Source organism: Accipiter gentilis, chromosome 26, assembly GCF_929443795.1.
Source record: "Accipiter gentilis chromosome 26, bAccGen1.1, whole genome shotgun sequence".
Taxonomy (NCBI): Eukaryota; Metazoa; Chordata; class Aves; order Accipitriformes; family Accipitridae; genus Astur; species Astur gentilis.
Genome location: NC_064905.1, coordinates 22,803,899 through 22,826,500, shown reverse-complemented (window position 1 = coordinate 22,826,500; position 22,602 = coordinate 22,803,899). Strand labels below are relative to the sequence as shown.

The following is a 22,602-nucleotide window of genomic DNA, read 5'->3' as shown; positions in this document are numbered from 1 at the left end:
TTTTGCTCATGATACCAGATCCTTACTGGGCTTAATGCAGTGGAATTGATTTCTGTTTGCCAGGCTATCATTCACCTCAGCAGGGAAAAATCAATGCAGATCAATCACATGTGATTTTGCATGCCGTTAGATCCCAGTTTAACCTCTGTTGTCCTCTTCCTTTCCCGCCCCACTCCCCCCCCTTTGTGGACCACACAGTTTGGGGGAGGATTGATGGCCCTGGCTCAGCCTGGTGTCACCCTGCACATCACACTTTGCCCCATTCTGTTGGGACTTGGATGGCGCTTCCCTGTCCCCTTCCAGCTCCATAGCTTTGCCCAGGCTTTCCTCTTTAGCCCGTCTTTCCTATAGCTGAGGGACCCAGAAGTCCTCCTCATTTTGGTTCCGTGCTAACACTTTTTCACAGGCAGGGAAGAAAGCTGCATTCATGTCTTTGGATGAGCTTTTTGCTCTGCCTGTTGGGGTGGAAACTGGGAGGTCTGGCTCTGCCGTGTGCTGCTGGCTGTGCTGGGGGGGGGCACAGGACTGGGTCCCACTCCTCCTGCAGCCAGCACTGCCCGTGCTGCTCTTGGAGCTGCTGGGGTGCTTCATTTCATGGCAAGTGTTTTCAAGGTCCCCTGGCTGTCTACCCAGGAGGTGAACCTGTAAAGCGTCCAAGTCCCTGAAGTGGCCAGGACAACTCCTCGGCTGCCTTCCTGATGCAGAGGTCCCTGTTGTGTGCAGATCAGGAGGGACTGGCACCAGAAGCATTCTCCATTTGATGGCCAGTCAGCACCCACAGCAGAAAGGCACGGTTGGCCTGTCTGCATTTGGGGCTGGGGTTTGGTTGATTTGGGTTTGGTTTGGGTTTTTTCTTTTGTAAATCTGAACTTAGAAAAGTGAGAGCAGGTTATGGCTCCTTTTAAAACGTCTTGCAGTGTTCAAGCCTGCACATTGGTATTTTCACAACTCTCTGTCAAAACTCCACAAGTCTGCATTTAAAGCTCTGACATGCAGCGTGAATTCCTCATTGCTGACAGCATGTGCATTTCAGACTTATTAAAAAAAAAACCCACTCGCTCTCTTTTTTTTTTTTTTGAGAGGCAGACAGAAAGGGAAACCAAAGGGTTCTCTTTTAAACAGTGAAATGCTAAGAGTCTCAATTTCCTGAGCAAGATAAGACCCACAGGCTGTCACTGAGGTTCAGAGCCAGGAGTCCTCCTCGGGAGGCTGTGGCTGAGGACTGTGCTACCTTATTCAGTGGAAACTCAAAAGTCTGGATCCTCCTTGAAACCCCTCTCTGAGCTTGAGGTCCGCCTCCTGCCATGGAGTGCTGGGATGCAGAGACCTGTACCGAGACTCCTGCAGAGGATCCATGGGTGGGCTTGTGATCTGGCTCTCCCATTACCAGACGTGGCTGTGTCCTTCATTTCCCTCCCTAAGCCCTTTAATTTTTCATGACCTCCTTGTGCTTTCTTCATGCACCTGAATGGTTTCAGATGTAGATTTTGTTCTCCAGTTAACAGAACCCATCGGCGTCCCATTTGCTTTCTCCATCGCAGCTGAGCAGCAGGCTCGGCGGGGGGATAACCACAGCTCAGTTATGTTCCTGGTCGGGGCCAGCATCCCTGTCCGCTCAGCAAATCCCCCTCTGTCCTCGCTCTGTTTGAGGGACTGACGTGAGGGGGAGGAGAGACGTGTTTGCAGTGAGTTATTATCCCACACTTATCAGCATTAAACTGGATTTGACAACTCATAGCCTGGGATTTGAATATCTAAATCCTTCTTCATTTGGCAGCCTGGTTTGCCGTTATTTATGGTGCTTCCCAATTTATTATCATCTGCAGAGTTGGAGGCTTTGTGTGTGGTGCCATCCGCCAAGTGATTTATACAAATAATAAAAAGAATGGGGCATCTGGAGCCAAGCTGTGGTCACAAGTCCCCTCCGCAGCCTTCCCGGGGCCCACGGCGCCAGGCCCTGGCTGGCAGGGCTGAGCAGGCAGGAGCATGCCAGCGAGCTGGGGACAATCTGGTGTAGTTAAGAGGTCCGGAGCTGCCTGAGAAAGGCAGAGCTCCACCCTTGAGGAATTAGGGAAAGAACTAGCCTCATGGTGTCATCTGCACAGCTCTTGGACCTGTGTGTGGGTATGGGACAGTGGGCCTGCCCACCCTACCCACCCCAAAAGAGACCTGTCCCACTGAGAAAGCAGCCAGAGGGGAAGGAGATACAGGAATAAGTGGCAAGGGGCCGGTCATTCTTGGTCCTCCTTCCTGGACTCCCAGCATTTGCGGATTGCCCTCAACTGCAGAAAAAGTGCAGGTCTTGGGGACCATCAGGTCTGAGGTCCAGAGCAGAGCTGCGAGGGCTGAAGCATTCCCCCCCGCTCTGTCCCAGGTGTCAGGGCTGAGGAGAGTCTCCCTGTCAGTCTGGGATAGGGCTTGCCCAAGAAAAGCTGATGTTTCCATTCTGGGAAAGAACCGGTATCACCTTTTCAGTCGGTACATAAAAAAGTAAAGAGAGAGAAATAAGAGCAAAGCTCTGCATGGCTGGAAGGAACCAGATTGCCAGGGCTGGTATAGAGGCAAATCCCTTCTGGGTTGCCCCTAAGTGTCCCTGTGGGATGGACCATGGCTGTGACCCCTTCCAAGGAGCCAGGGAGGCAGGGGCTAGTTCCTTGGAAATGAAGCTGGACAAAATTTGAGGCTTTTGTTGGATTTTTGTCAACATTTTGGCAGGAACAAGAATAATCCTAAAAATAATTGAAATTTTCACAGATTTACTTTCTACCTTTTTCTCTGCTGATTATTGCTACGTGATGCACTTCTCTTAGATATTGCGAGACTGTAAATAAACGCATCCTCTTGAATTCAGCAGGGCTCCACCAGCTTGGTGTCTGCCCTACAAAGTAGCAGCAAGAACACCTACTTGTCACTTGTTTTGGGGGAGTGAAAATCTAGGGTCGTTTTATGCATGAGGGGCTGAGCAATGGGTGATCGAGCAGCAGGACTTGGAGAACACACCGGCTCTCCGATACCAGTGCCTGGGGCAAACGAGCAGGCTGTATGAGGCGTTCATAGGAACAGACGAGCTTTAGGGTGAAACCTTGCATAGCGATGTGGAGATGTCAGCTCTGTGTCTTGTTGGGTTGGAAATTGCTAATTTTGCAGCTGTATGAGTGACTCATTTGTGGACCTCAGACACCAAGTTTGCTGTTTGTGATCTTCTCACTGTACCCAATTTATCATAATGATGCTTACAGTAATGCTCTTCCTGCCTCTAAAGGGTTTTCTCTGGGGCTTGCAGAGAGCTAAGCTTTGCAGAAATGGAAAGGAGATAGCGCACAGAAAGGCTGCGTGACTCTCGTGGGTGCAGAAGGCATGGGAGCAGAGGCAACCAGGGAAGACGCTGTCATGCGGTGACTCATGCGTTCCCTGCTTTAAGCTGACAGTGCTCTGGCACACCTTCTGGCAGTTAGCATGAGGCCAGTGCCAGTGACATGCTGCAAGCCCTTGAAATGAGCCTCTGCCGACATCCCTCCCAGCATCGACAGCAGAGCTGGTCTGGGCAGCAGCTGGGTCCCACAGGCAGTACAGTACATGGGAATGCTCACGCTGCCACGCCGGGCAGCACCTCGTGGCTGGTACCTGCCAGCCTGCCCGGCCACGTCACCCAATGTGTTCTGTAGTCATTGTAAGCATGGTGCAAGTACATTTCTGAAAAGCCAATAAAAATTGTGGGTTTTTAAGCTCTGGATGTTAAACATTGTGTAACACGTATCTCAGCTGGAAAGGGTATTCTCACCTGCAGACAGATTTTTCCCTGGCTTTCCCTACTTTGAACCTCTTTCTGGCTTGCTGTGCTTCTTCACAGCTGTTTTAGACTGTTGGATCAGTCCTGCAATGCGATCTGGCTATGTGCAGTGGGCTGCACCATCCCGCCCCAGGTGAAATCGTTCTGCCCTCCTGGAAACTGGTCAACTTTGGAAGAAAGGGCAAAAACCCAGCACTTCAGTGCAAGGCAGGCCCTGGAAAACTGCCAGTCAGGAGGAGGCATGGGCTGTCCTGGACTGTGCTGGGTGTGAGCCACTGCCCCGCACCAGCCACGCTGGCTGACATGAAGTGGGGGCACACAGCAGCGGGCAGAGCCCCTGGGAGGACTGGGGGACACCCGTCTGTCCTGTGGGTTTGAGCCCAGGGATGCCCCTGCCACCGGGCTAATGGCTGTCCTGCTGTGGCCGCAACCTCACAGGCTGGACCATGGGTGTCATCCTGTGCGAATCAGGGACGTGTGCTCCTGGTACGTTTGGTGGGACACGCGTAGTGTCCCCATGGCCTCCCTGCTGGGACAGGCAGTATCAGGGCCCTTCTTCTTGGAGCTGATGATGATGCTGGGGCAGACGGGATGTGCCGGGAGTGGGGACGAGGTGCCTGGGATGCACTGGGAGCAGGGACGAGGTGCCTGGGATGCGCCGGGAGCGGGTACAGGGCACCCGGTCAGGCCCCTGCATTGGTGGGCAGGAGGAGAGGGGCAGCAGCACAGGCAGCTCCCCGCTCCGGTCAGGCTGCTCTGGGGATGCAGGTCTCAGCACTGACTGCAGCTCCCCTGATTTTGTGTTCTCTCTTTTTAATAATGGGTTCGTTTTACTGTTCCTCATGGAGAGCATGCCTTCCCTCCACACTGGGAGAGGGGGAGGGTTGTGTGTGTGTATTATAAATTTCCTATTTTTCTGATAAAACTGTAATGCTACGGCGGAAATCAAATCCCATCTTCGATATTTTTAGCATGAAAGCGTGAAGGAGCACTGATGCTGAGGGAAGGGAGGATGGGCGGGTGCTGGTGGAGGGGAGGGTCTCCATGGTAACTGTTTTCTTTAAATTCCCGCATTCTGGGCACTGAGCATGTAGGAGGTGATGAAGGAAATGAAAAAGCAAAAAAAAAAGAGAAGCTTTTTTCCTTTCTGTTGTCACAAAACTGCTGTAGGAACCTTAGGAGAAATGGGCATAAATTATTGATCATTTCAATGCGAATACATGTGAATTTTAATTAATAATCACCCTCTCATGTCTCTCAAGTGCAGTGGGTGGGGATGAGCAGGCAGCAGCCCGTGACGGACCAGCCTGTGCTGGAGGGGCCCAAGTTTGTCAAGAGACATCTTTGAAAAGGATCTGATGCTGCCCTGTGCTCCTGAATTGTAACCTCTTGAAGCCTCCTCCATTTTACCCCTTGGGGATGTTTTCCTGTGCAATGCCAGACTGTTATTACTACCCAGAGACATCAGAGAAGAGCCAGAGCCCAGCCCATGGGTGCCTGGGGTGATGCTCCTGTAGGCAGTGGTGGGTTTTGGGTTGGGTTGAATACTTCCAAGCAAGAGAGAGGTTTTTTTATTGTTAGGGTTTTTTAAGATATGAAAGCGTGTTGTTAGCCAGGCTCTGTTGTTATCCTTGTCTGAAATCCTGACGACAGGCATGAGCAAACGGTCAGTCTGGGAGGTCCTGTGGACCTGCGTCCCCCTTCCCCGCAGGCACAGAATAAATGGGTGGCAGGGCCGGGGTGGCACGAGGATCCTCGTGGTGCCCAGCCCCAGTATTTCAGATGATAGCTCTGCTGACAAAGTGATGCATTAGGTAGCAGGCGCTGTCTGAAAAATGTCTCACTGCAGCACAGGAAGTTATTTTTAATTCATTGAAAAGTGAATGACCTAAAACCAGCAGCTGGCAATGGAGAAGATTAAATAGTGCAAAACAGATACATTTTCAACCGAGTAATTTTAGAAGGAAAAAATACCACTTAGTGTGAGGTGCACGTTAACACTGCCTGGCCATGGCCTCTGCAGTTCCTTGGCTACTGCTGCAGCTTCTGTTCCAAGTCCATCCCTGGCGCGTTCTCCGCATGACACCTCTGCTGACGCCAGGCTCAGCTGAGGACATCGCAGCGACGCTCACCGGAGTGGAGGTCACCCGCTACAGGAATGAAAACCTCTGCTTGAACTGGGGCTTAGCTCAAGCTGCTGAGCCAGATTTGGTTCCAAACACAAAGTTTCTCAGTGCTTGAGCATGTTGGATTTTGGCTGTGGTATCTGTCTGCAGCTGTGGATGTAATTACCTGTGAGAATGGAAGACAGCTTTTGGCTTAACTTTTCAGGGATATGTTTTTTCTTCTATTTGTTAGACCCAATGTCCTTTCCTTGAAATTGCAAATTGGTTTCTGATTCTGCAGGATGCTGTAGCAAGTCTGGCAGGTTCGCAGCAGCATGGGTGGGATTTGCCCTGTCTAGGTGTTCCTTGCCAACCTTTATCAGATGTTTAAAAATACCTGTCCTGCCCTTTGGGAGGCATTCACTAAACATGGTGATTGTAGGAAATAGAACTATATTAGGTGGATGTTTTGTTCACTGATGTTTTGCTAATTAAATTTCTGAGGTTCTAACTTCAGTGTGGCATATTTGCAAAGGTTTCCCTCATGCAAGGGACTTCATGGGTCCTTGCTGTTCTGGCCCATCAGTCGAGCAAATCCAAAGTTAAAGAACTGGGTGGGTATGAGAGAGATCTGTTTTTCATAGTAGATGCTTGTTTAACAGCAACGTCAAAAATGTGTCTGTACCGTGGGAGCATGTTGTTGATCTCCTTTTTCATTCTGCCAAAACTAAGGAACTTATTAGCTTCGTGTTACGGCTTAGTTCAGGAGCTGTGCAGAGGAGAGCAGCACCTTGCACACAGTGCAGGGAAGTCTTGGGCACACCAGGGATGGATGGTACCTGGTTGCCTCCAGTCCGTGTTGGATGTGAAATGGTAATCTAGAGGTCAGAGGCTGTGCATCATGTTATCTGATGCATTAATGGATTGTAAACCTATTGGCAGAGAGGTGATCTGTTAAAAGAGGTTTTAAAGAGTGTGCAAGAACAGCAGAAACAACCAAGAAGTATGTGCAGATTACATTGCCTAAGGGAAACCAGAAAAAAACCAACCCTGAAAACCTTTCATGACCCATCTTCCCAGCTGCTAAATGGGAATAGTACTTAACCAATAGTTCAGAGCCAGCCAAGAGAGGAAGAACAGGTGATCTGAAGAAGTTCAAGATCCATTCAGTAACTTTAACCCCAAAAGACTGAAATCCCTAACAGTTGTCTGTGCCCAATGCTGCAGCCAGCTCTGCTGCAGTTAGCCTTGCTCTTCACTGGTGTAAGCAAGAGCAGAGCTCAGCCCTTGTGCATCGCTTTTCAGCCTTTTTATTAATGTTAGTAGCAGATGGTTAAAGTCTGTCTGGCAGACTCTGCTGCCCACAGAGGCAGTCTGAGGCAGAAGGGCTCCATGCAAGGGAATAAAGCACTTCGCCTTAGAGTTTTCCAGCTCAGTGCCAGCCAGTCCGGCCCTCAGTGCACATCCCCCTTTCTGCTTGCTCTGCAGGACGGAGGTGTTACCATTAGCCTCTTGGGTTTTGCTTCTGCAGCGCCATCTCCGTCTGTGGTGAAATCATCTCCCTAAATCTGTTCACAGCAACCAAGTGTTCTAAGTGAATTAAGATGAACTTCTGAATGCATTCATGTGTCACTACAAATGTGCTTCGTGCTGGAAAGGTGGGACAATATGGGGAGGATGCACAAATATTAATAGGAGCAGCCCAGACTTCATCACTCACCTGCCTGCAGCCATCTGGATTTTCACAACTCAGCAGATGTGGTGGGTTCCTTCCACAACATCGGGGACAGAGAAGATCCAGAGAGTGAGCGGGGAAGTCCCCTTGAAGACACAGAGCTGTGGGAAGTGTGAATAAATTGGGGGTGCTTTTGTGTCCCAGGTTTCTCTGTGCTGGAGGGTTGGTTTTCCCCCTGGCATGGCTCAGAAGACACAACCCACCCACATGGGCAGCAGGAGAGGCAAAGCCTGCGTGAACTGAGGCTTGGTGGCCATCTGCCTGAGTGGGTGTGCTTGAGGTCGGGGTGCTGCTGAGGGCACTGGTGTGTGCTGGTGGGCAGTGGGGTGTGCTGGTGAGCACTGGTGTGTGCTGGTGAGCAGCGGTGTATGCTGATGGTGAGTGTCCCGCACCACTGGGACGAGGTGGCTGCCCGGGCGCTGCTGGCTGATGGTGGCTGTTCTGACTCCCAGACCCTCGTGGAGTCACTCACTTGGCTGAGGGAGCATCCTGCGGCGGAGGTGTGTTGTTTTGGGGGAGCCCGTGGCTGTGGAAGGGGCTCTGAGATGCCTTGTCTGGGGGACGCCATGGCATGGGGTGTGCATTTGGTGGGTGCTATCTTGGCTGACGTCCTGGGAGACAGACCATTACAAGTGTTCCCAGCAGGTACAGAAGTCTGTGCCACTCTCTGAATTTGGGTTGATGGCCTTTTCTTCCTTGTCTTTTCTAATTTGCTGTGGTAACTTTCTAGTAGGTGTCCAAGATGGATAGAAATCACAGGAAGGAGAAGGGACAATTCAGGTTATGTGGTTCAGATGTTTTCTCCGCTGGTGGATGACAGAGCTAATAAGCAAGAGAAATCATCGTGGTGCTCAGGGGGCTCCGAGGGTGCCAGTACCCACAGTCCGGGTGGTGCTGGTGGCCTGAGTGCCCAGCCGGTGTTTGCAGCCACAGCTGGCACAGGGATCTGCCCCTTCCCAGAGCTGCAGAGGCTGCAGCCATGGGCTCTACAACCCTGTTTGTACAGGTGGACTGCAGAAATGAGAGGGAAAAGAAATGCAAATGCTGTCAGCTGTCATGGCAGGAATGAGCTGGTTGTTATCATAGCTAAGTGCTGTTCATTGCAAAATCAATCTTGCACCCAGCACTGGGTCTCTGAGGCTGCGTTCATTCCTCCCCTTCCCCAGCTTCGTGCTGACAGAGAGCTGCACTCCAGGCAGTGGGTGAACACCAGTTGGGCAGTAATTGCCATGGAATTAACCTCTGACATTCTTCTAAAAATAGGCCCAATAAATCCAATCATTAGCAGCTCTCCTGCTTGCTTTGCCTCAAGGGTAAACACTGCAGATTAAAGCGCTTACAAGTTACAGGTCCATGTGTGTTTCCTCACTTCTCCCCGTTATTGCAGCCAAGCACTAGTCCCTGCTCAGGGGTTTTCCCTCCTGGCAATGGCACTTTGGTTTGTGGGGAAGGGGAGCAGTGTGAGCATGGTGGCTTTTGGGGTGACAGAGGGCTGAAAGGCTTCACTTTAATTTACCTTGATAGACGATGGGAGATTCAGCAACGGTCAGAGAAAAGTGGCAGAGTTGGTGTGGTCACCCAGGCTGCTCTGCCTGGTGTGTTTGGGTGGAGAACACAAAAGTGTCTTCATCCATCTGCTCTCTGTCCTCCAAGGGTGAAGGCAAACCACCTCCCCAAGTGTCAGAGGGGGGAGCGAGGAAGCAGAAGAGCCGGGCAGGAGCAAAGCCTGCTCCTTGCACAGGTGCCATTGGCAGGTGCTGGGGCGAGGTGCAGGGGTGCTGGGTGGCACAGAGCCCTCCCCAGGTCCCCAGAATCGATCGCATCACCTGAAGTGGTGGGGGCAGCTCCCTGGGGTGCGAGGGGAGCGTACCGTGCCGGGCTGTGTTGCGCCGCCCAGCCCTGCACCCCCACTGCCAGCAGCAGTCCCTGGGCTGTGGTCAGCACAGGCACAGCGTGGAGATGGAAGTACCCCTGAATTCGGCTGTTGGGGTGCAGGCCAGGACAAGGTGGCCGGGTTGCCAAGCAGGTCTTGGTTCATGACTGCAAAATTCCAAAATACTGTGGCCATTATTATCATAGACAATAGAAAAACGGAGATTTATGGAGATCCCACAGGGGACGAAGCGCTGACAAGGCATGTAGCTGTACAGGGAATGGTGCTTTCTAGATGCCTGTGAAAGCCAGTCTGCGGTTACTTAAATTGTCTTTGTCTTCTTCTTTCCAGCTGACATCATCTCTACAGTAGAATTCAACCACACTGGAGAATTACTAGCAACAGGGGACAAGGGGGGCCGTGTTGTAATATTTCAACGTGAGCAGGAGGTAAGTGCCAGTGAATGCAAAATGCCCATTTTATCCTTTTAAGAGAAGCTTCCTGCTGTTTCCTAATCCGTCTGTGTCACTCCTAACCTCAGGTCTCTTCTGGCAGACTCCAAACTGAAAAGCGACTATTAACATAAGCAGGAACAGATTTCATCTTGTAAAACCCCCTCCAAAAACACATTGCGTTTCCTGCATCCTTTTGCTCTGGCTGCAGCTCTCTGCAGCTGGGTGTAACTTGGATCAGGCTGGCGCATTTGAGCATGCCATGGGTGCCCATCTCATAGCTAACACCTCCCTCCAAAAACTCTCTCACACCACCAAAATGTCTGGAAAGCACAGACGGGTGAAACAATCATGTTTCCCTTCCAAAACTCTTTGCCCCAGGAAATTTTGACAGACTCTTTGTTGAAAACTTGAGGTCGTGGTCTGCCCAGCCTTCTGCAGGCGTGGCGAGTGCTCAGTCCTCAGCACGGGCGCCTGTGCTGGCAGGCACAAAGCGGGCCTGGCCGGGGGCAGCTGCGTCGGCCCCCGCCGCCTGGGAGATTCCCTGCCATTTCCGAAGCTGTCCCGGTTAGCTGGTCTGGCATGGTGCATGCGGTGTTGCATGGTCTGAGCCAGCGGCAGACGTTCTCCCCTGTGGGTGTGTTTGCTGACGGTGGAAGGGATGAGTCAGGCCTGGCCATGAAAAATGTCACAGTCCAATGATGGTTTTAAATTTTTCTCAAAGTTATAGCCTCAAAATTATTTCTATATACGCTGGAGAGAACCGATCAGTTAAAGGTTACATGCATAGATGCTTCATCAACCTTTCCAGCACTATTTCATTTCTCATTTCGCTCTCATTTTATTATTCTACTGCTTTACTTGAATTTTAAGCTTCCTAGCATCACACCAGGTGTATTCTGTTCAGCTCCTACTTTGGAGCAGTGCTGCACGCCAGGGGACAAGTGGGGCTTCACCAACCCAAACGCTTCATTTGCATGCAGGAAGTTCATCTCCATGATAGTTTTCATTTAATTACCTCAGCCCCATTCAGAGCCTGGTGCTGGGTGGCTCACCATGTGGGATTTGCAGATACATAGTACCTTACAAGTCTGAGCGCTGAGCCATGGCACGCAGCATCAATTCCTACAGAGCTTGTGTCCTTTTCTTTGTTGCATTATTCTTACTTTGTATTTGTGCACCTGTGGGGCAAACGCTGCTTATCCTGTGCTGGTGGCATGCTGCCAGTGGCTCCTCTGGGGCTGGTTTTGGCACCCAGCAGAAGCTGGCGCTTGGTGCCAGCCATTCACCAAGGACGGCTGGCGTGGCAGGGTCCGTTCCCTCTCCGTTCCCAGTCTGTTCCTGCTCCGTTCTTGCTCAGAACACCAGCGTGCGGGAGCTGGCACGCCAGAAGAGGCCATGCCTTGGCTTTCAGACCTGCGCTGTGTCACCATGACCAGGCGCTCCCTGTCACTTAACAAACCTTAGAGAACCAAAGAGCCGACAAAAAATGTTCTTTCACTCTGTGCCTTAGACTCCTCTCTGTTCCCCTTCCTGCAGAGCAAAAACCAGCCCCATCGCCGGGGAGAGTACAATGTCTACAGCACCTTCCAGAGCCACGAGCCAGAGTTCGATTACCTGAAGAGTTTGGAGATAGAGGAGAAGATCAACAAGATACGATGGCTCCCGCAGCAGAACGCAGCCTATTTCCTGCTCTCCACCAACGGTACGTGGCCGTGGCCGTGGGCGGCCTGGACCGGCTGGGCACACACTGGCACTGCTGTCCCACTGCCTCGGAACCCTGGGCCCCGACAGCCAGACAGGGCCTTCTTTGTAGTGTTTCTCTGGGAAAAATCTATGTTGAAAAAATGTCAACTTCCTTCAGGGTAACAGGTGTCACGGGGGAGCAGGAATGGGTCCAAACCTGTCTGGCAGAGCTCAATTCCTGTGCACGAGGTTTTGTCCTTATTTCACGGCAGCCGTTCCCTGCAAGGGAGGGAATCTTCCCCCTGCTGACAACTTTTATTTTTTATTTGTTGGATCCTGGGAACTCTTTTTTTTTTTTCACTCTTTTTTTTTTTAAAGAAAAACTGCAGCTGATTTGTTTCAATTTGCAGCTGCGTTCAGCTCAGCAGTTCCATGTTATGCTCAGATAAATATCAGGAGGATCCAGGAATATTACTTGGGATGAATGGGACCTTAAGATGGATGTGACTTAATTACTTTAGGGAAAAAGGAGGGGTCTAATTATCTTCCATAACCAACTTACTTTGTATTATAGAATTGACTCTATTGATCATTGTAATAAAATTCAAAGACTTATTAAACTCATTTGGGGGGAGAATCATTGAAATGCAATGAAGATTAATTATAGAGCATAATGTTCTGTTAATTGAGTTTTTAAATAGTTTTTTGATTAACAGGGATATTATCTTTCCATTTGGGATGGTGTTTCATATGCTAGCAGGTTATCAAAATGATTCTTTTAGAAACACTCCCGTGTTATGCTGTTTCTTTTTGTTCTTACTGTTAAACTAACATTATGTATAGAAACCCGCTGAAGTAAAGCAGGTTAATAAAAACAAAATTAATGGCACTCTATTGGAATTGCTGTGTAAAGGAGAAAATTAAGATGGATGATATGGTTGTGTATGAAACCTGGTGGAAGTGATGATAAACTACTGATAGAGTCTCTGCCAGGAGAGAGGAAAGAAAACACCATTGTTCAGAATAAACCCACGTGTTCCTGGGGGTCCTTCCCCTGGGCACAGGGGGCACAGGGTGGGTGGGATGCCAGGAGGGGACAGGGAACTGGTGGGGGGGAGTTCTGAGCTGCCTTCGGTCTGTGGTAAATGCTGGGCTTTGCGCAGTTTCTGGGTGGGGAAGGTCAGGATGACTTTTGAGTGAATTACAGGCACCATTTCACCTCCTTTGGGGAGCTTCCAGGGACAGCTTACCTCCACATGTGCTTTGCTCCTTCACAGTGTCGTTGTACCAGCCAGCTTGCTGGAACCTCGAATCGCCCATTGCTCTGTTCCACTCGTTGCACGCTGGATTTCTGCATGAACTCCACTGGAAGCAGAATGGTTTACCTTGTGGCACCCTGATGAGCTTTAAAGCCGTGCAGAGCTCCCAGCGCCTGCTGCCAGCACAGGTGCTGCTGCAGCTGCCTCCCCCGCACCCCAACACCTGCAGGGTGATACCCAGCTAGAGCCACCCCTGGGCATCCCCATCCCTCCTTTTGTGTTCCCAAAGAAGCTGGCGAGGCCGGCACAGTGCTGGGGCGTGGAAGGCAGCACCCCAGCGCTGGGGGCAGCAGGGATGGCCGAGGGGTGTTTGCAGCGTGAGGGTCAAAGAGGAGGAGAAATATTGCAGCTAGCGGGGACGGAATTAGGAGAGCTGGTGCATCCTGGCTATTTAGCACATTTCCAATTACTAGAAGCTAAATTAATTTGGAAATTACTCTTGAAAAGTAAGCAGCGGCCCCTGGATGACTGCCATATGAGCTAGGAAACGTAGGAGGAAAAATCTTATGTGGGAGTCTGCTCTTGGCTGGCTTTCCAGTGGGTGTGCACGTGTGGGGAAAGGGTGGTGGGGTGTCTGTGTATGTGCACAAGCATGCGACACATGCATGTCGGTGGCAGGGAGGAGCAGAGCAGCCATGTGTGGCGCTGGTCCACTGCTGGGACATCGGTTTCAGCCTCCCTGTGCCGCCCGAGCTGCCCCATCCTGGTGCCAACGCCTCGTCATCTCCTCTGGGGGTAACTCGGTCCCATCACTCAATATATCGAATGCTAACATTCAGGGCATGACCTCTGAGGCTCTGAGCCCTGGGAAATCACTTCTTCTATTATTTCTCCATTAATCCAATAGTTCTGTTGTTCAGCCATCTCCCTATGTCTGGGATAAACGCACTGGTAGTTGTCCGGCAGGAACAGCAAAACCAGGGCTCTGGGGATAAAGTGCTGTGGTGACAGGTACGTCTTCTGAGAAGGCTTTTCCCCTGGAACCATGTTGCTTCCAGGAAGCTGCAGGTGGGGACACAGCAGAATTTTCACTGTGAAACCAACCAGCATGGCCTTGGCGTGTCCATCAGCAGACGGCTCAGGGAGCAGCCAGCCATAATGCTCTCCTCTCTCCTGCCCCCCAGATAAGACTGTGAAGCTATGGAAGGTCAGCGAGCGGGACAAGAGACCGGAGGGATACAATCTCAAGGATGAGGATGGCCGGCTCCGAGACCCCTCCATGATCACCATGCTACGGGTGAGTGCAGGGAGACCAAGGCTGTCAAGGAGCTTTTCTTTTCAGGGTCTTGGATGAAAATTGCTGCCGGTGTCACCTGTGCGCCACAGTACTGGTAGTGCCATCCTGTCGTGGTAGGTCAATGTCAAAGGGCAGGGAGGTGCTCCTTGTTTTGGAGGCTGGTGCTTTGGCTGGTGTGTGGGTATGGGAGTGGAGGAGGGAGCTGCCGCTGGAGCAGTGCCCAGGCTATGCTAGCACTGGGCAGGCGTGCTGTGAAATGCTGCGTTTCATCTCAGTCAGGTACCCCAGTGCCACGGCGCTGCTGCTGCCCTGCCCTGCCCTGCATGCCTGTCCTGGCAAGGAGGCAGTTAACTAGCTCTCCCTTCTTAGTGCCTTTGCAAGCGCAACTTCTGCTTCGGGAGCATAAGTACTTTCTCTAAATGAGTTTTCCTCCCAGCCTAAGGAGATTAAAACCGGCCTCCCGAATCAAATGTAAACACCTAAGGCTACATTTTCCATTTACTGCAAGGGGGATGGATGCACAGACCCCATTAAAGCAGCCACCCCTGCGCCCCAGGAGTGCGTCCGTCGCTGCAGGGAAGCTTGGCAAGGGGAGGCACATGGGCACAGCAGCGCCCGTCTGCTGGGCATCACTTTGCCTCCCTGGGAGCTGACTGCACCTGGCCAGCAGCACGGGCAAATTTGCTCTTCCCCAAGTGCTGCCTTGGGATAGCTGTTTATGATCTTCAATTTGCATATAAAGAGCCAGCTCTGGCCCAAGGCGGTGCGCGCCCTGTTAATTCAATCAGAGCTCACCCAGCACACCCCGGGGCAGCTCCGGTAGTGCGTACAGGCAGCAGGTACAGGCAGTGCTGGAGACACTGAGCATGTGGGCTCCAGCAGTGAGCAGGGTGCCCCTCTGCAAATGGAGAGAAGCCATGCTCCCCCCTGCTTGATATTAGAGCAGAAACAGACAATAACTCCTTTAACCTGTAGGCCAAGAAATGCCAAGTATGCAGTCAGTTTGTCATTACATTAATCAGACCAGACCAGCTTGTAATTTATTAGCGTCCTATCAGAATTTGCATTTTGAGTACTTGGGGGTTTTATGTTTATGTATATGAAATTGTTGCTATGATTACCCTTGGCTCACTTTTATGGGTTCCAGTTCCATTGCAGATGAAGCCGTTGAGAACCTCAAACAGGTAGTTAATTCTCGCCTCCAGAGTGAGTTTCTTCTTGGTGGCTGGCAGGCATTTTTCTTTACTGAACAAGAAAACATTTTATTTCATGTATATATGTATCTGCTGTCATGTTTCAGGCAGCATTTCCAGCCTAGTATGCCATTACCTAGACAGCCTGTTGGAGGAGTTTGCTCGGGATCTGGATGTTGGAGCTGGGGTTATCTATCCTCTGCAGGGCTGGGAGGCAGGTTTTAAAAAGACAGCAGTGCTCAGAGGTGTACTGTAGTTAGTGCTTCCTTCTCTGGCTAAACACACTGGAAAAGCCCTGGGCTTACTGAAGAAATGCAAGTCACAGTTTTGCCTATATCTGCTAGGCAAAATCTAGGTGCCCGTGACAAGCTCTGCTGCGGGAGGCTGTCGGCATCAGTCCCATGCCCGGTGGCCTCCTGAGCACCCCAGCACACTGCTGGAAACCTTGCAAAACAGCAAATGCAAGGTCAGCATTCTCAAAGGAGCAATTTTTGAATATTGATTTATTTTTATTGCTAGTGTATTCTTTAAGAACATTGAATTTCTGGGGGAGGTAAAGCAACTCAAGAGTCCAGGATAAATGTGATGCATATTTCTTTTCTTTTCCAACACAAACTGTATTAAAACTGCCAAAACATCAACGTAAGCTTTTAAGCAAAGCATTTCCTTATGGGAACACTGAGTTTTGACGTTTTGAAATGGAACTTTTTAACCTTTGGAAAATGCGTTTTTGTCTTTGGGGTTGACCTGGCTATCAGCTCTGTAGGTGTCACCAGATCCATCTCGCCTGTGGTAGCTGCCAGCCGGCCAGCCCTGCGCTGGCAGGCATGGGGAATGTGGGGGGGATGTGTGCCACAGCCCCGTCTGCCCAGACATGCTGGTGGGTTCCCCCTTGCCCGGGCGAGTGGTGGCCACGAGGAGCACGGCAGGTGGCCCTGGCCATGTGGCACTGTGTCCTCTCCTGCACGCGGTGCCAGCTCTGCTGTCCTCCCCGTGGCACTGCTCATGTTGGCTTTGCAGTGCTGTGTGTGCCCGGGGGCTTAACGCTATTGCTATCGTTTAGCTGCTTCTCCTCCTTCTCTTACCTGGGGTACAGACTCGGGTGGGAAGAACAGGCAGCCCATGTGTGTTTGCTTGGAGGGGGGGTACAGGGTGGATGCAGGAGTGCTGAGCTGGTGGGTTGGGCTCCCATCCCCGACCTGCCTCTGTGCTCCTTGTCTGCTCCCGCTGCACCGGCGGGAAGCGACTGTCGATCGATTGGAGCCCGCAATGAGGGTAATGACGCCTCGGCAGGGTGCACGGGTGATGTGGTTATGAAAATAAATAAATAATTGTTGTGCTTATCTTTGCTATTGATTGTTGGTGTGAGCTGATTGCATTTGACCACATCCTGGTGCTAGAATTGGCAACCACAGGGCTGAAGCAGAGCCGAAAATCAACATGGGTGTTCTTGCAAGCACTCAACCTGAAGTTGCGCCATCCAGCCCATCCATCACTGCTAGTGCCCAGCGGGGCGCCCCAAGGAGGGCAGGGATGCAGAGATGCTGCCAGCATGGCCAGTGCCTGGTCCAGCCCTGGGCAGTACAGTGCCGGGAATTTCCCGAGGACGTGGGCCAGCCCCGCAGCATACGGGGGCCATGTTTGGGGTGGGGGCAGCCAGCCCATCCCACCAGGCACCACCTGCCCCATCCCTGCTCACCCCAGGAGCACCCCTGCACTACTGGGGTGGATGGAGGTGGCAGCGGTCGCTGGAGTTTGTCAGGGAAGGAGGGAATTGTGATTTATTTTTTTTTCCCTGTAGAAAGTCATACTGAAATGTCAGAGAACTGGACACTATTTATTGGAGTCCGCTGTCTGCCTTGAAAGTTTCAGCCTTCGTTTTACTTTCAGTCCATTTATTCCTGGTAGCAGCTTGATGCTGTATGGCTGGAGGAGTTTGCTACTTGGGTGTCTTCCCTTGCGCTATGAGATAAGGCGCTGTGATTCCCCACTCTCTGGCGAGCAGCCTGGCGGGAACATACGGCTCCTGCTTCATGGCAACGGGAAGAGGTAAAACATGATGTAAGTGCTCAGTGTTATGGTTATGAGTATCTGCCTATGCAACGCCTGCTGTCCCTGAGGATGGAAGATTGAGGACTCTTCCTCCAGCACCAGTTTGATCTAATGTTTTGATGATTTTACTTAGATAGATATTTACATAGCTGTAACCATTTTGCTGCAGCTTCGTGTATCTTTGATGTTTAATTGTCCTGTGATGTTTGCGCTTTGGAGTAAAGCCGCATCCATCCACAGTTTAATTTTCAACCACAGACAAGCGAAAAAGGGTTTTAAAACCAGCTTGCTGCAATCATCTCTTACCCATTTGTCGTAATGGTTTAAAAGTACTTGATAAGCATTGTTCTCTGAGGAGTTTCTAACCCACATAGTGCAAAAGGAATATTTAACTCTGCTCAGACTGTAAAGTAAGGCTTTTGCTGTCATTAAAAGAGCTCTGCTTATTTGGATAGCCTCCAGTCTAATAGCTACAGCCCTTCAGCCTCATTTAACAGCCTCCACAAGCTCTTGAGTGCCGCTCAATGTACAGCCGTACCTATGCCATGGGATGTGTGCAGGAAATAATTAACACAAATAATATCCAGGGCTTAAATCTTTTTAAATAGAGAATGTGTTTGCTTTGATCCCTCACAGCGCAAGTCAGACTGCAGTGAAACACTGGTGTGTGTCCTGCCACCGGTCCCATCCCTCCCACAGGAGGATGCTGCAGGCATCCAGGTGCTGTGTGTCACAAGATCCTGTCTGCGCCTCTGATGAGCAAAACTGGGGGAACCAGACAGGAGAGGCAGCTCCTGGGTCTCCCTTTCCTATAGTGATGGTCTGATCTTTACATTGCTTGTTTAAAGAGAAGCAGCAGCATGCTGTGCTGTCAGCGCTGCCTTGGAACGTAAGGCCTGAGCTCCAAGTACCACAGGGACAGCCTTCTGCTTCCCCGATGTGCTGGGTGGAGGCTGCTGCTGAAGGATGTTCTTGTAACAGGCCACTGTGTGTTCTCAAGCCAGGCTGGGATTTCTTACTCCACCAAGTCCCCTGCTCCTGAGCTACATCCGCAGCAGGGAGAGCAGCTGGGGCTAGCGGGGGCTCTGGTCAGGGGCTCTTGGGAGGGGATGCCACTGCCTCCCCTCCTCTGTCCCAGGGAAACCCAGGGGAGCTCATACCATTTGGGAACAACTTTTCCTGCTCCAGGCAGCTGATTTCTGCCCAAGCACTTTAAAATGTTGGTAAGTAAGGAAACACCCTGTAAACTCACTGGTGTGACCCTAATGAGCCCAGGGACCAATTGCTCTGGGCAGCAGGGTTGTGTCTCACCCAGGTTACTAAGGGCTTAGTAGATTGCCGTGGTACAGAGGGTATTTTTTTGTGGTCTCCACTGGACACCTCCCTGGGTGAGGAATCACCCTCCCAGGCCAAGTGCGACATCGGTGCAATGAGCAGGTGCATTGATGTGCCCAGTTCTTGGTGTTTGTAGCTGTCACAAAGCTCGCTCTGATTAAGAGCTACCACTTCACTCTCTCAGTTCCAGCAAAATCCATCATAAATTCTGTTTTATATCTCCCATTTTGCCAAAGCAGTCAGGTTTCTTGGCCTGTGGGCACAGTTTCCTGGGGAGGCTGTGCTGTGTTCCCGCTGCATCCAGTGTACCCGACGGGCAGCCGCAGAGCGGGGCTGTGTGACAGGAGAGGGAAGGGGATGGGGGATGCTTCGGAGGACTGCCGTGCTTCTGCATTTCTGCCCCAGCAAAGAGATTTGTCTGTCTTTTCCTTGTAGACATTCTCTAAAGCATTATCATGTAAATGACAAGGTAATGTGAAACATTTGGCTTTTTTTGGCTATAAAACGCATATGGCAGAACTAATCAATTTCAAATGATCGTCATCAAACCATTGCCACAGAAATGGAAAAAAAAAAAAGGATTTTCCCGTTTTCATTAGTTGCTTACATTGCTCTAAAGCAGTTCAATGTGTAACGTTTGCATGCTCGGCTGCCCTTTGGTAGCCTGGCCCCTCTGCCCGAGCAGGGCAGCACTGGGCTCACCGCCATGCAGTGCCGTCTCTGGGAAGCAGCCGTGCTGCTCTGGGACGTGCTGGGGACCTGCGGGGTGTACTCCCTTGGAGGTCCTTGATTTTTGTCACTCTTGAAGCAATGCCCTGCGTGAAGAAGGAACGGCTTGGCTCGGTCTCCTGGGGAGGCACGGCCAGTCTGCAGGGCTCCGGCTCTGAAGTCACTGTGCAGGTAACGGTGGTTCTCCCAGGGACAGGCAGTGCCACCACCTTGTGCCACGGCTGCGGGGCACAGGGGGGCCTGGCTGGTCATGGGGACGGGGCGCTCGTGGCACGGCCGTGGCAGGTCTGCGGAGTGGGAACTTCCCTCTGGCAAAGCCAGCGGCAGCAGCCAACCCGGCAGCGTGCACTGCCTGCACGTCTGCCTGCTTCATTCTGCAAGTACTTGAAAAGAAGTGAAGGAGCGTGTTTTGCTGCTGCTTTTCTTGGTTTTTTTGTTTTTCCCAGGTCATGAGTTGAATTCTTTCTTTTCTGGTGAAAACTCATTATTCATCCTTTTGATATTTGTAAACTCGCCTTGAAATGCCAATGACCAGAATTGACCTTTCAGATATTTTTTTTCATTTCTTTTTCCACAGCAATTACACTGCTGGTATCTGTGTCTAGACGTACTGTAAAAACAATGTGCCGAGCAGAATTACCAAATGGGTTTGGATTGCTTTGAATGTGTGTTTGGTAACATGGCTATGTTTCTACACACTCCTCCCAGGAAAAGTAGGAAAATTGTAAGCTGCCTGCTGAGATTTTGCTGACGCTGGGTCTTTTTCAGCGGGAGAAAGAAGTTTAAAAATATGTTTTCAAACAATCACATCTTTAAGGAAATGCAATTCTAACAAGATTGGCATGCAGAGTTCAGGATTTTTAACTTCAGATAGGAAAAATGTACTGCTTGTTCTTTAAGGTTTCTGCAAACTTATTTCAGAATTTAGGTGCTGATAGTGAAAGTAATCCTGGAGTGTAATAACTGAACTAGGACAAAATCTCAGTTACAAACAAAAAAATATCCTATCATGCTATAAAAATATACAAAAAACGGGAAATCTGGGAAGGTTTGGGCTCTATGTGGAACAACACTTGCAGTCAATTCTCAGCCTTGCACTAAAAACCTTCATGATCTGGCCCTGTTTTTTTGCGAGGTGTGTATTTGTGTTGGTGGCCCGAACAGTTGGGCCATATGGACTAAGTTCAGGCTTTGAACTCTGCACCTCGGTGCTGGTGGAGCTGAGCCCAGCAGATGCTCCTGTGACTCGGCCACCGTTGTGGCTGGGACCTGCTGCCCACAAATGGCTCTCATCCTTCTTCTGGGACATGCAAGTGGGGTCAGAGGAATGATAGCCCCACTTCTGTCCTCCCACAGGGCTGGGGGCTCTGGGAGGGGGCATGGCGCAGGCGGTGCAGGGATCTGCCGCCTGCTCCTGCGGCCCCACGGCCCCTGCCCGTCCCCACGCACGCAGCCAGCTACATGTCACACCTTCTCCCCCTCCAGCTCCAACTCCTGCAGCTGCAGGCATGCACTGAGTGCCTGCTGGTTCCGACGCTGGCGCCCTGCGGTGTGCCAGCAGCCTCCTCCATGACGGAGCAGTCATTGGGAAGCTAGACGCGGCTCCGGCTGGCAGGTCTGCTGGGCAGCACACACTCCTGCTCTGGTGCTGCAGCACCATCCTCCCTGCAGACCTGGTGTCCCTGGTCTTCCCCCTCCTCCTGGCCCCCCAGCTGGGACCCAGACCCTTTTGGGGCAGCCTGCACCTTTTGGACCTGCGCATGTGAAGGTGGATCTTCAGTTGGCAGCAAGTCTATGCCTGCATTTGACTGTATGAAAAAAGGCTCCGTAACAGGCGACAGAAGAAACTGTGTTAGTGTGATGCTTAGCAAGGAGGGACGCGTCTAGGGAAAAGAGATGAAACCAGAAGCTCTATCAGCTACATGGACCGGTAATGAGATAGCGGGTTTATCCTCCCATGGGAAGGTACCTTCCACACTTCACAGGGAAGGTCCAATAAGACGAAATCCTGAAAAGCATGAAATTGTCAGTCTGCCATGAAAATAGCGTTTGAAGCACATTTCATCTGCAAAATATTAATCCGCAGGCAGCATTGGCCAGTTACAGAACATGCCTTTTGTAGGTAAGTAATAAACATCGGGGAGCACATTCAGAGGAGCTCAGCTGCTGGAGCAGGTGAAGAACCTTGCCGGATTTATCCCTGAGCAGCTAGCTCTGCTCTCTGATTTGCCAGGAGCTGGATTACATTTTCCTTCTTGCAAACCCAAGGCTAGGGTTAATCTGGGCTTTGGCTGTGACTTAATCCCACTTGGCCAAATCCTGCCAGCTCGCCAGGGCTGCGCGACGCTGCAGAGCAAACTGCACACCAGGCAGCACTTGTGCGGAGCTGGGGCAGGCGGGCTGGTGGGAGTGGGGCTACTCCTGGTGTCCGCACTGGTCTGGCACCACCGCCGCTCATCTCATGCCAGAAAGGGCAGGTTGTCCTGCAGTAAATGCAGAAGGAGAGAGGAAAGGTCTGCCCCGTCTGCTGGTTTACAGCATCACCGGTTAGATGTGAGCGGTGCCGTACGCGCCGAGCAGGCTGCAGTGGGAGCTGCTCTGCAATCAGCATTACAGCCGCTGCGCTGCCGGGCTGACCTGCTGCTGGTCCCGCTGCATGTAGCAGGTAATTGCAGAGCTCCAACTGCAGTTAATGCTGAGGCTTGGTAACCCTTGATGAGGCAGGGACTGGATAGCCATCTGAATGGATTATTTATTGATTTTTTTAATGGCTGCTACTCTGGGTCAGATTTGGATCTCGGTGTAAGTCCAGTGCGGCTCCATTGTGCCAAGAGGATTTCCACGGAGGTAACTGAGAGCAGACCCTCCTCCATTACACAGAAATGGGTGTGTGGTTCCAACACTGATGAGTCTGCCGTTGCCCTCGCTCCCGTCTGCCTGTGGCCGGGAGCACTGTGTAGGGGCGAGTGCAGGACCCGCACCGGGGTGATGCTGGGGTGCTGCAGCAGCTTTCTGGGCCAGAGGCGGTATTACTGTCTTGCTTGTCTGTGCTGGGCTTTCTGGTCATGAGCCAGCCCTGTCATATTCACACCCTTT

The 22,602-nt window shown here is 51.3% G+C and overlaps 1 protein-coding gene across 2 annotated transcripts in view; it reads left to right on the top strand.

The window, feature by feature from the left end:
• The window catches only part of LOC126051110 (serine/threonine-protein phosphatase 2A 55 kDa regulatory subunit B beta isoform), a 108,680-nt gene that overhangs the window by 69,727 nt on the left and 16,351 nt on the right, over window positions 1-22,602 (top strand). For both annotated transcript variants that reach the window (XM_049829862.1, XM_049829863.1), the window contains exons 2-4: window positions 9,855-9,952; window positions 11,495-11,660; window positions 14,085-14,197. In XM_049829862.1, coding sequence (XP_049685819.1) covers window positions 9,855-9,952; window positions 11,495-11,660; window positions 14,085-14,197 — 377 coding nt within the window. The remainder of the gene's footprint in view (window positions 1-9,854; window positions 9,953-11,494; window positions 11,661-14,084; window positions 14,198-22,602) is intronic.